Source organism: Oncorhynchus masou, chromosome 33 (assembly GCF_036934945.1).
Source record: "Oncorhynchus masou masou isolate Uvic2021 chromosome 33, UVic_Omas_1.1, whole genome shotgun sequence".
Lineage (NCBI taxonomy): Eukaryota > Metazoa > Chordata > Actinopteri > Salmoniformes > Salmonidae > Oncorhynchus > Oncorhynchus masou.
This window is the reverse complement of record NC_088244.1, coordinates 24145929-24159839: the sequence shown is the minus strand read 5'-3', so window position 1 is coordinate 24159839 and position 13911 is coordinate 24145929. Positions and strand designations below refer to the sequence as shown.

Below are 13911 nucleotides of genomic sequence, written 5' to 3'. Positions count from 1 at the left end.
TAAATTGCCATAAATGTTTAATGCTTTTCGACCTGTCCCCAAATTAATATAATTGGTTCAGTGTTTGTTTAGATATTTGAACCTGCGTGTCGTGATCGCGTTTGGTGTGGGGGGACAAAATACATGTATGCACAATGGAGCAGTCGGTTTGGGTTCCGTGTAAAAGTGCATGTAAACTTCCGACTTCAACTGTTCCTACCGTGCTAATGTTAGCACCCATAATTACCATGATTATAATTGTTAGTCATCATCATTGGGGTGATAAATATACATTTTGTCATTATCCTGTCGCCATCTTGACTGTCATGGCCATCCCCATTGTCGTCATCATCATGATTATTATTTTATTTATTTATTGATAATTTTACATATTGCTCATAAGAACCTTGATAAATCACCCACATTCACATCTAAATATAAAACGGTATGACATTCCCCTAGCAGCATGGGGGGGGGGATCAATTTTCATTTCCATGGTTAATCAAGACATTGTTATGCACACCCACTAAACCAGGTGGACCAGGCAGTGATTATCATTCATTAAGTCTTTCAATCGCTCCCACACACAGTCACCTTGTCAGTGACCACGATGGAGGATAGAAATAAAGTTTTATTAAAGTCTAACAATCTCTCCTCTCTCTCTCTCTTTGAGTGAAGTACTGCAGCAGAGAGAGTAAGGTGCTGAACGGTGCAGTTAGTGGCAGGCAGGATTTGTGATGCAGATCCGTATCAACTCAGAGAAGTGGGAAGAGAAACATCAAAATAACTCACTTCCCTCTCCTTCCTTCTCCCTCTGTCTCTTCCTTCCTCTACTTCCTCTCTCCATTGCCTCTCTATCTCTCTAGCTATCTGTCTCACCTTACTTTACCCCAGAGCCCCTCTTCTCTCTCCCTAAAACACACACACACACTGGTATGAGCATACACACATACACATATGTACAAACACACACATACATACATACACAAACACACAGGCTGTAGCTATGAATCCTTTTTCCACTGCTGGATAAGTTTAACATATTCATACCCAGTAAACCTATGTCCAACTTTTCACTCCAGTGAGCGTGTTCATGCCCCCCCCTTCTCTCTCTCTCTCTCTCTCTCTCTGTCCCTATGTCCCTCTCTCTGTCCCTCTCTCTGTCCCTCTCTCTGTCCCTCCCTCTGTCCCTCTGTCTCTCGGTCTCTCTCTCTCTGTCCCTCTCTCTCTCTCTCTCTCTCTCTCTCTCTCTCTCTCTCTCTCTCTCTCTCTCTCTCTCTCCTCTGTCCCTCTCTCTGTCCCTCTGTTTCTCTGTCTCTCTCTCTGTGTCTCTCTCCGTCCCCCTGTCTCTGTCTCTCTCTCTGTGTCTCTCTCTGTCCCTCTGTCTCTCTGTTTCTCTGTACCTCTGTCTGTCCCTCTGTCTCTCTCTGTCTCTCTCTCTCTGGTGACAGACAGTGACCTTGTCAGGGGGATAGTGAGTGACAGCTGCTGTGACAGTGGTGTAGCGCTAGCCTGCTGATGAAAGGTGATACATCTGAAGCGATATGCTGTTCTGTGGCCAGGCTCAGACATGACAGGCTGGAGGGAGGGAGGGAGGGAGGGAGGGAGGGAGGGAGGGAGGGAGGGAGGGAGGGAGGGAGGGAGGGAGGGAGGGAGGGAGGGAGGGAGGGAGGGAGGGAGGGAGGGAGGGAGGGAGGGAGGGAGGGAGGGAGGGAGGGAGGGAGGGAGGGAGGGAGGGAAAGGAAATATATTTGAGTCCAAGTATGAATGAAATGCGTATTTCTGTTACACTGCTTGACTGGATGATCAGATAGCTACATCCATAGCCTGTTGGATAGAGAGATGCTGTCATCACTTGAAAGTAGATCAAATGCATGACAAAATGTCAGAACACATTCAAAGGAAACTAATTGGCATTATGAAGGAGAGACACAGGAAGAAGTTGTATAATGACAATCTATACATAATACAAAACACATTGCAATGCTCTAGGACTGGGTTATGTTATGTGTCTGTGGTTATTTGCTTTCAGAAAGACACAATGAAATGTACAGTAAAGTAATAGCTACTGTACCAAAACAAAATCAAGTCCGATGTGATTCTTATGCAATGCCCTTTAATATATAAGTGGCTGGAGCTAATGTATTCACCAAACAAATAAGTAAGTACCCATTGGTCTTATTACTTTCCATTGAGATAAAACATGAAGACATCACCACCAGGAAAAACACACTGACATTTTCACAGGCAATGAGAGACAGAGGGAGGGAGAGGGAAAGGGAGAGAGAGAAAAAGAGAGAGAGACAGAAAGAGAGAGAGAATGAGAAGAAAATGAGAGAGAGAGAGAGAGAGAGAGAGGGCGAGAGGGAGAGAGAGAGACTAAATGAAAGAGAAAGAGAGAGCAGCACTAGGCCTCACTGTGGCTCTATACAAGGAAATCTATCCTGACACTGGCTTGGATCCAAAGTCCTTCAGCTCCTCTGTACTCCCTCCTCTCTCCTCCTAAACAACAACAACACAGACTCTACATCATCTCTGCTGCTTTGTGATTGACAATCTGCTCCTGTCCCGGACCTCTGCAAGATTATGGGTAAATGAGTAAAAAGGGGTCTGGGGTGGTGTGGTGTCTTGTCTTCGCTGCGTGACATGCAAGTACAACAGGCTCAGTGGAGGGAGGAGCGAGAGAGAGAGAGAGAGAGAGAGAGAAAGTGAGAGAGAGAAGAGAGAGAGAGATAGAGAGCAGAGCAGAGCCAGAGGGAAGCTAGCTGATGACTACTAGTGGAAGCTAATGACTCTGAACACACACCTCTATTAACGGCACGGCGTGCATGCTGTGTCTAAATTTAGCACCCAGCCACAAATAACAACAAACATTAGGCAGGAGGGAGGAGCCATACGGTGGGTGCTTCATTACCTTGATGTCACTGGTGAAGGGGTTATGAGGTTCCATGTGATTTGGATTTAGCCTGGTCCCAGATCTGTTTGTGCTCTTTTGCCAACTCCTTGTCACTCATCAACGAGTTGGCAAGAGAGCAGAAACAGACTGGCACCCAGAAGGATGGGGTAAACCCAGGTTTGAGTCTACATTGAAGTAGAGAAGGTTGAGGCTGTATATACAGTGCCTTGCGAAAGTATTCGGCCCCCTTCAACTTTGCGACCTTTTTCCACATTTCAGGCTTCAAACATAAAGATATAAAACTGTATTTTTTTGTGAAGAATCAACAACAAGTGGGACACAATCATGAAGTGGTACAACATTTATTGGATGTTACAAACTTTTTTAACAAATCAAAAACTGAAAAATTGGGCGTGCAAGATTATTCAGCCCCTTTACTTTCAATGCAGCAAACTCTCTCTCGCCTTATACGATCCACACTATATGCACAGCATTTGACGAGAATATATTGCGATTTCTGGATTTACTCCCTGTAACTAAAGTCACTCAATCATTTGTTAACACTGCAACAAGGAGCCATTGCTAAACACACTAAATTACAGTATCAAGAAGATACCAAAAACACTGCAAAAGCCAGAGTGCACATGAACATGTTGTGACGGCCCTGAATTTGTCTGAACCGTCTGTGTTTCTCCTTCCAATGGGGCGCTTCCCCCTTAATTCCCAAATAAATAGCCAGCATGAGCTGAGCAAAAGGGGGTTGGGATGGTGATGCCAATGAGGATGTGTTCAACCCTCAATTCCGAAGCTTCTTTACTCCGTTTGTTTAGTTGTATTTAAATGTGTGCTTTGTAGCCTGGTCTCAAGTTTAACCAGGATCAGATCCACTCATTTCTTCCTTTAGACTACACATCTCAGTCGGTCTCTGCTGTTTCCTCGTGGCCTTTCTCCGCTGGAGGATTGGATTGTCTGACCACAACTGTTTTGCATACGGTATTTCATTTGTTTGAGTGTGATTTATACTGTGTTGATTTGTGGTCAGTTGTAGTTGAAGACTCCAGAGATTTGATACTCTTTATGGTTGTGTGGTAAAAGAGTTGATATTTTGATTGTATGATTGAGACTGGGTTTAGTCTACACTTTTAAGAACGGACAAACATTGCGTGACCAAGGTCACTTCAGTTCACTGAACTCACTGGACTCTTTTAGGCCCGAGATATGGGACTTTTCTTGAGGAACCAGAGCTCATTGTTTGTGATATTATTATGTGTGTGATCATTTATGTTGGTAATGCAACCCACGCAAAATAACAGTTTTGAAGTTATTTTCAATGTTTCAAGGGTTTATGAAAAGTGTATGTCCATACGGACTTTTACGGACCAGACGGGACTAATTCCCTCACAATCAATGAGTAGAAAGCAATATTTCCGCTGCTAGACACAACCTACCAGGCAACCATGCAAACAATAACCTCAAAACCGTTACAATGTGTTACTGTACATTACAGTCAAACACTGTGTAGTGGCTCGAGCATAATCTCTGCCTAATAAGCATCTTTGGCCTCATAAACTCTATAAGCTATGTCAACAGCATGTTACGTCGTACAAATGTTCGTGGATCCAATTAAAATAAGACCCCGATCAGGTTGAGTGTATATGAGGTTGATTTGATCTGTTAATGAACAAGCCAGTGGTTACATGGATACATCTGGTGGAGGAGAGGAAGGAAGATGGAAATATGTGTTCCCTCGTCACAGAAAAGCCCCAGTGATTCCTTTAATTAACTAAAAGCCGAATTTCATTACAAAGACTGCATGAATGACATGTATTACACAAGGGCCACACAAGGGGAGCACAGAGATAGAGTAGTGGCCTTTTAACTTACCAAAACTACACAGACATGAATGACGCTAGTCACTCTCACTCAGATATCATATTAAAAACTGTAAACATTTCTCTCCTCCCCTTGGCAAGATATGTAGAATTGCAGCAAAATTTCATTTAGGGCCCCCAAAAGGCTAGTGCTCTGACTGCATTTGTGGGTATGGATGTGGGTACGCAGACCTACGAGCGACTGCGGCTCCTATGATGAGTTCAGATTTTTGGTAGCACCGACCCCCATCAAAGTTGCCCATCCCTGCTGTAGGGTTTGTAGGGTTTAGGTCTGTTCAGCCTATGTGCCACCACCACACTGGTGCCTGGTGACAGGGCCTGCAGGCTGGCACACACACACACACATTGACACAGGTGTACAGAGTTGTGTGTGCCATTAGAATAACACTAATTGTAAAATAATCAAATTATTACGCATTATTATTGAAAGTAACAGTACCCATGGAGATTACGTACAGTACCGTTCAAAAGTTTAAGAAAACCTAATCATTCAAGGGTTTTTCTTTACATTTACTTTTTTCTACATTGTAGAATAATAGTGAAGACATCAAAACTATTAAATAACACATAAGGAATCATGTAGTAACCAAAAAGGTATTAAACAAATCGAAATATATTTGAGATTCGTCAAAGTAGCAATCCTTTGACTTGATGACAGCTTTGCAAACTATTGGCATTCTCTCAACCAGCTTCACCTGGAATGCTTTTCCAACAGTCTTGAAGGAGTACCCACATATGCTGAGCACTTGTTGGCTGCTTTTCCTTCACTCTAAGGTCTAACTCCAAAACCATCTCCAAAATCATCTCAATTTTGTTGAGGTCGGGGTATTGTGGAGGCCAGGTCATATGATGCAGCACTCCATCATGTGGCTTTTTGGTCAAATAGTCCTTATTGGCTCAGTGTCCTGTTGAAAAACAAATGGTTGTCCCACTAATCCCAAAACAGATGGGATGGCGTATCGCTGCAGAATACTGTGGTAGCCATGCTGGTTAAGTGTGTGCCTTGAATTCTAAATAAATCATCACACCTCCTCTATGCTTCATGTGGGAAATACACATGCGGAGATCATCCGTTCGCTCACACCGCATCTCACAAAGACACATCGGTTGGAACCAAAAATCTGAAATTTGGACTCTAGACCAAAGGACACATTTCCACTGGTCTAATGTCCATTTGCTTGTGTTTCTTGGCCCAAGCAAGTCTCTTCTTATTATTGGTGTCCTTTAGTAGTAGTTTATTTGCAGCAATTCGACCATGAAGGCCTGATTCACACTGTCTCCTCAGAACAGTTGATGTTGAGAAGTGTCTGTTACTTGAACTCTGTGAAGCATTTATTTGGGCTGCAATTTACCTACCCCCTCCCCCCTACCTTGTCACAACACAACTGATTGTCTCAACCTCTTGATACTACCCATCCCGGATCCGGGATCGTGAATACAGCCTCAGGCTCATTAGCATAACGCAACGTTAACGATTTCTGAGAAATCGCAAATGAAATGAAAATAATATGCCTGCTCTCAAGCTTAGCCTTTTCTTAACAACACTGTCATCTCAGATTTTCAAAATATGCTTTTGAACCATAGCAAATCAAGCATTTGTGTAAGAGTATTGCAAGCTAGCTTAGCATTTTGCGTAGCATTTAGCACGCAACATTTTCACAAAAACCAGATAACCAAATAAATAAAATCATTTACCTTTGAAGAGCTTCGGATGTTTTCAATGAGGAGACTCTCAGTTACATAGCAAATGTTCAGTTTTTCCTGAAAGAATCTTTGTGTAGGAGAAATCGCTCCGTTTTGTACATCACATTTGGCTACCGAAATGAACCGAAAATTCAGTCACCAAAACGTCAAACTTTTTCCGAATTAACTCCATAATATCGACCGAAACATGGCAAACGTTGTTTAGAATCAATCCTCAAGGTGTTTTTCACACATCTCTTCATTAATATGCCGTTCGTGGAAGCCTGCTTTCCCCTCAGAATCCCATGGAAAAATACCAGCAGCTGAAAATGACGCACCAATTTCGACGGAGGACACCGGGCGGACACCTGGAAAATGTAGTCTCTTATGGTCAATCTTCCAATGTTATGCCTACAAATACGTCACAATGCTGCAGACACCTTGGGGAAACGATAGATAGGGCAGGCTCATTCCTGTCGCATTCACAGCCATATAAGGAGACAATGGAAAACAGAGCCTCAAAAATCCTGCTCATTTCCTGGTTGCCGTTTCATCTTGGTTTTGCCTGTAGCTCCTGTTCTAGGGCACCCACAGACAATATCTTTGCAGTTCTGGAAAATTCAGAGTGTTTTCTTTCCAAAGCTATCAATTATATGCATAGTCGAGCATCTTTTTGTGACAAAATATCTTGTTTAAAACGGGAACGTTTTTCATCCAAAAATGAAATTGCGCTCCCAGCGTTTCAAGAATTAAGAAGGAAAGAAATTCCATAAATTAACTTTTAACAAGGCACACCTGTTAATTGAAATGCATTCCAGGTGACTACCTCAAGAAGCTGGTTGAGAGAATACCAAGCGTGTGCAAATCTGTCATTAAGGCAAAGGGTGGCTATTTTGAAGAATCTCAAATATAAAATACACGTTTTTGGTTACTACACGATTCCATATGTGTTATTTTGTAGTTTTGATGTCTTCACTATTATGTAGAAAATAGTAAAAATAAAGAAAAACCCTGGAATGAGTAGGTGTTCTAAAACTTTTGACCAGTAGTTTATGTCCATTTATAATTTGCCGGATGTTGCTTACAATGTGTGCATTTGTAAATTTGCTCTGTCTATCTACTCTGATTTCAGAGCACTCTCGTCTGAGTATCCCAGAGAGCAGAATAATGGATGAATTCACGCTCAATATGACCGGTGTCAGTAAAAGAAAGTGTGCACTCTGAACGCTTTGATAGTGAAACACTCTGAATTTATGAACGCCCAGAGCGCACTCTGAGTGCTCACTGGCACTCCAGAGTGAATTTACGGATGCACCAAATGTCTTGAAGTGAACAGACCCAGAGAGAAGAGAAGGTAATGGGTGAACATTTGAGAGGTGAGAGGCGGAGTGCCGGCCATGCCAAGACCATAGAGTGAGTCAGAGGGCGGTAAATGGCTTCCACAATATGGTGGTGTATGGTGATGTTTACACACACAGACACGGTGTGGAAGTGTTCATACTCACATGATTGGTGAGGGGGAAGCTCTGGTAAAAGTCTTTCATTTCCTGCAATTTGACTGGTTCAAGAAGACTGGTTGTTTTCCAAATGGCACCCTGTTGCCTATAAAGTGCACTTATAGAGTGTGTGGGTTCTGGTATTTTTTAAATTTATTTTACCCTTATTTAATCAGGTAAGCTGACTGAGAACACATTCTGATTTACAGCAATGACCTGGGGAGTAGTTACAGGGGAGACTACTATTTAAGAGTGTAATTTGGGAGGCAACCAGCCTCGTATTGCTCCCCTCTATCTGTACTGCAGGCAAAATTCTCTGTCCCCACTGACTTACGAAGCAGTATTAATAGCTGTTAGAAGCCGATGTATGCATGTTAGGTGTGTCTCCTCTATCCATACAGGGTGAACACTGGCAGAGGGGTTGATTAAAGGTTATAGGGATTGACTTATATTTGCTCAAAGACTACATCTAGTTTTTTCCACTTCCCCGTACTTTTCCCAGTACTCTTCCCCGTACTCTTCCCAGTACTCTTCCCAGTACTCTTCCCAGTACTCTTCCCCGGACTCTTCCCAGTACTCTTCCCAGTACTCTTCCCAGTACTCTTCCCAGTACCCTTCCCCGTACTCTTCCCCGTACTCTTCCCCGTACTCTTCCCAGTACTCTTCCCAGTACTCTTCCCAGTACTCTTCCCCGTACTCTTCCCAGTACTCTTCCCAGTACTCTTCCCAGTACTCTTCCCAGTACCCTTCCCCGTACTCTTCCCCGTACTCTTCCCCGTACTCTTCCCAGTACTCTTCCCAGTACTCTTCTCCGTAATCTTCCCAGTACTCTTCCCAGTACTGTTCCCAGTACTCTTCCCCGTACTCTTCCCAGTACTCTTCCCAGTACTCTTCTCCGTAATCTTCCCAGTACTCTTCCCAGTACTGTTCCCAGTACTCTTCCCAGTACTCTACCCAGTACTCTTCCCAGTACTCTTCCCCGTACTCTTCCCCGTACTCGTTCCAATACTCTTCCCAGTACTCTTCCCCGTACTCTTCCCCGTACTCTTCCCCGTAATCTTCCCAGTACTCTTCCCAGTACTCTTCCCAGTACTCTTCCCCGTACTCTTCCCCGCACTCTTCCCCGTAATCTTCCCAGTACTGTTCCCAGTACTCTTCCCAGTACTCTTCCCCGTACTCTTCCCAGTACTCTTCCCCGTACTCTTCCCCGTACTCTTCCCCGTAATCTTCCCAGTACTCTTCCCAGTACTCTACCCAGTACTCTTCCCAGTACTCTTCCCAGTACTCTACCCAGTACTCTTCCCCGTACTCTTCCCAGTACTCTACCCAGTACTGTTCCCAGTACTCTTCCCAGTACTCTACCCAGTACTGTTCCCAGTACTCTTCCCAGTACTCTTCCCAGTACTCTTCCCCGTACTCTTCCCAGTACTCTTCCCAGTACTCTTCCCAGTACTCTACCCAGTACTGTTCCCAGTACTGTTCCCAGTACTCTTCCCAGTACCCTTCCCAGTACTCTTCCCCGTACTCTTCCCAGTACTCTTCCCAGTACTCTTCCCCGTAATCTTCCCCGTACTCTTCCCCGTACTCTTCCCAGTACTCTTCCCAGTACTCTTCCCCGTACTCTTCCCAGTACTCTTCCCCGTACTCTTCCCAGTACTCTTCCCAGTACTCTTCCCCGTAATCTTCCCCGTACTCTTCCCCGTACTCTACCCAGTACTCTTCCCAGTACTCTTCCCCGTACTCTTCCCAGTACTCTTCCCAGTACTCTTCCCCGTAATCTTCCCCGTACTCTTCCCAGTACTCTTCCCCGTAATCTTCCCCGTACTCTTCCCCGTACTCTTCCCAGTACTCTTCCCAGTACTATTCCCCGTACTCTTCCCAGTACTCTTCCCAGTACTCTTCCCCGTACTCTTCCCAGTACTCTACCCAGTACTCTTCCCAGTACCCTTCCCGTACTCTTCCCCGTACTCTTCCCAGTACTCTACCCAGTACTGTTCCCAGTACTCTTCCCAGTACTCTACCCAGTACTGTTCCCAGTACTCTTCCCAGTACTCTTCCCAGTACTCTTCCCCGTACTCTTCCCAGTACTCTTCCCAGTACTCTTCCCAGTACTCTACCCAGTACTGTTCCCAGTACTGTTCCCAGTACTCTTCCCAGTACCCTTCCCAGTACTCTTCCCCGTACTCTTCCCAGTACTCTTCCCAGTACTCTTCCCCGTAATCTTCCCCGTACTCTTCCCCGTACTCTTCCCAGTACTCTTCCCAGTACTCTTCCCCGTACTCTTCCCAGTACTCTTCCCCGTACTCTTCCCAGTACTCTTCCCAGTACTCTTCCCCGTAATCTTCCCCGTACTCTTCCCCGTACTCTACCCAGTACTCTTCCCAGTACTCTTCCCCGTACTCTTCCCAGTACTCTTCCCAGTACTCTTCCCCGTAATCTTCCCCGTACTCTTCCCAGTACTCTTCCCCGTAATCTTCCCCGTACTCTTCCCCGTACTCTTCCCAGTACTCTTCCCAGTACTATTCCCCGTACTCTTCCCAGTACTCTTCCCAGTACTCTTCCCCGTACTCTTCCCAGTACTCTACCCAGTACTCTTCCCAGTACCCTTCCCGTACTCTTCCCCGTACTCTTCCCAGTACTCTACCCAGTACTCTTCCCAGTACCCTTCCCGTACTCTTCCCCGTACTCTTCCCAGTACTCTACCCAGTACTCTTCCCCGTACCCTTCCCCGTACTCTTCCCCGTACTCTTCCCAGTACTCTTCCCAGTACTCTTCCCAGTACTCTTCCCAGTACTCTTCCCCGTAATCTTCCCGAAACTCTTCCCCGTAATCTTCCCCGTACTCTTCCCCGTACTCTTCCCAGTACTCTTCCCAGTACTCTTCCCAGTACTCTTCCCCGTAATCTTCCCGAAACTCTTCCCCGTACTCTTCCCCGTACTCTTCCCAGTACTCTTCCCAGTACTCTTCCCCGTACTCTTCCCAGTACTCTTCCCAGTACTCTTCCCAGTACTCTTCCCCGTACTCTTCCCAGTACTCTTCCCCGTAATCTTCCCGAAACTCTTCCCCGTACCCTTCCCCGTACTCTTCCCAGTACTCTTCCCAGTACTCTTCCCCGTACCCTTCCCCGTACTCTTCCCAGTACTCTTCCCCGTACTCTTCCCAGTACTCTTCCCCGTACCCTTCCCCGTACTCTTCCCAGTACTCTTCCCAGTACTCTTCCCCGTACCCTTCCCCGTACTCTTCCCAGTACTCTTCCCCGTACCCTTCCCCGTACTCTTCCCAGTACTCTTCTCAGTAAAGTTAATTTATGGAATTTCTTTCCTTAATGCATTTGAGACAATCAGTTGTGTTGTGACAAGGTAGGGGGGGGGGGGGGGTATACAGATGATAGCCCTATTTGGTAAAAGACCAAGTCCATATTATGGCAAGAACAGCTGAAATAAGCAAAGATAAACGACAGTCCATCATTACTTTAATACATGAAGGACAGTCAAAACAGAATATTTCAAGAACTTTGAAAGTTTCTTCAAGTGCAATCGCAAAACCATCAAGCGCTATGAAGAAACTGGCTCGCATGAGGACCGCTACGGGAAAGGAAGACCCAGAGATATCTCTGCTGCAGAGGATAAGATCATTAGAGTTACTCTGCCCTACACCCTCTACCCTCCACCCTCCACCCTCCACCCTTTGCCCTACACCCTACACCCTCCACCCTCCACTCTCCACCCTCTACCCTACACCCTCTGCCCTACACCCTCTGCCCTACACCCTTCACCCTGCCTCAGTAGACTAATGGAAATTTTGCCATCGCTTCGAGAGGAATTACTGCCATTTACTAAGCCCACACACTCACAAATACACAAACACAAACACACACTTTATCACAAATACACAAATACACAAACACACACTTTATCACAAAATTTGGCCTGCATATTGTATAGTACATATCACTAACAGTGTAAACATGCACACACATATTCCATCATCAGTTTATACATGAACAGACATGCTCTTCAAATTGTATACGCTTAGCTATCTTTGCTCTCCCCCCTTCTCTCTCTACTTCCCTTCCCCTCTCTCTATTTCTCTCTCCCTCCCGTCTCTCGCTCTTGGCCCAGTTTCTCTAACACTCCACTTCCCACTCTCTCTTCATAATTTCCCCACATTCTCTTTCTCCTGGTTCTGCTCTCAGAATATAATGCATATAAATGTCCCTCACAATAAAACATGATGGCAGTTGGGACCAGAACTCATCTCAACACTACAGTGGCATTGGCACCGTGCCTCGGAGGCTCTCACCGCTCCGGAGAGAATACCGCTTCACCCACATCCTCGGGAGAAACAATACCCCACAGTGCCTCCTCCCTCACTTCCTCTCTCTGAAACCCACCTGCCTGGTGCCGCCCACATGTTCAGGGGAAGGACAGAGAGACAGCCCCTCCGTTACTCTCCTGATGTCAAAACAGAGGCTGAAAAGCCAGGGAGCGAGCCCGACGGAGACGCTACTGACAGCAGGCTCTGCTGGGCTCCCTCTGAGAGAGAGGTCAGAGGTCACTGACGGAGGTCAGGACCTTCATACTCATTAAGGAAGGGCCTTTTCTATGTCTGGGACTTAGAGATTGGAGAAGTCAAAATGACTGTGCATGCCTGCCTGAGAGAAATAGGAGTCTAGATATATGAGGATGTGCCTAATTTTGTGACTTAACATGATGCCCCTTAAGAGCTTATCTGTTTAGTAAACTGGTTTAATTCCCTAAGTATTAAGGTATAGATAACTGATACTAGATATAGCTGTAATAGAGTCAGCATGTTAACAGGCAGTGGTTTTTACTTACTTCTGTGAGGTGGGGGTTGGGGTTGAAGCCACACTGGTTGCAGACGGTGGAGCGGCACTGTGTGCAGGTGTTGTAGTTTGGCAGGGCCGGCGGATTGGTCAGCTCTGTGGTGGAGCAGAGGGGGCACAGCTTGCTGACAGGCATGGGGGCGATCTGAGGCACCGAGTAGGGCGAGGTGGGGGTGATCCCCCGGTCCGGAGACGCTGAGGAGGAGCGACCAGTCCGGCCTCCCGAGCTGCTGAAGTCCACCTGGAGGTTCCGTCTGGAGGCGTGCTGACCGGGCTGACCGGGGCTCTGGCCATGCTGACCCTGACCACCACCCATCCCAGTACCCATCCCAGCACCCATCCCTGGCCCATGGCCCTGACCAGGGCCAGAGCCATGGTCGGGGCCTGAGCTTGATTGCTGCAACGGCCTGTGGCTCTCTTGGTTGGCCAGTCTCTGACCTCCTCCTCCACCCATTCCTCCAGCCATCCCTCCATAGCCAAGCTGCATCCCAGGTTTAGGACTCCCCATAGGAACCCTGAAAATGGGAGGAAAAAACAGCAATCAAATTAACTTCAAATAGAACATCCCTTCTGTTTAGACGGGACCTAGAGTACAAAGCTAAAGATGCCAACATGACAAATAAGTTCCATAGATGTTATGGGTAACTATACTATATCTATACGGTAGTATGACTATGAAGTTCTATCTATTCAGGAGACATAGTTTAGTCTATATCTAGTCTATATCTATAGTCCTATATACATACATCTACAGGAGCCTTACATAGCCTCTGAAAGTGTTCCTGTTCAGCAGGATTCCTACAACCATCCTGGCTGTGTAGAGAGAACATGGGACATTAAACGAGTCGACATTAGCAGGGAACATTTGGCAGAGAGACTTGGGGCAAAGCATGGAGCCTCACATACCAGGTTAACAGCTCTTATACTGACAGTGAACCAGACAGGTAACTTTATCAGGCAGCTCATCCCTGTGAGGGACTTTTTATGTAGCCGTGTATTATCTATTCATTTCGGGGTTTGGTCAGTATCACTAAATCTTTGCATTTTACTCTACCACCTAAAAACTGCTAGAAGAGAGAGTTAAAAAACAGTCATTACTTATAAATTCGCATTGAATTT

General features: G+C 45.8%; 1 protein-coding gene across 1 annotated transcript in view; it reads right to left on the bottom strand.

The window, feature by feature from the left end:
* The window catches only part of LOC135528074 (protein bassoon-like), a 159106-nt gene extending 145814 nt beyond the window's left edge, over window positions 1-13292 (bottom strand). The window contains 1 exon segment of the mRNA XM_064956848.1: window positions 12785-13292. Coding sequence (XP_064812920.1) covers window positions 12785-13279 — 495 coding nt within the window. The 5' untranslated portion in view covers window positions 13280-13292.
* Between the last annotated feature and the right edge of the window lie 619 nt (window positions 13293-13911).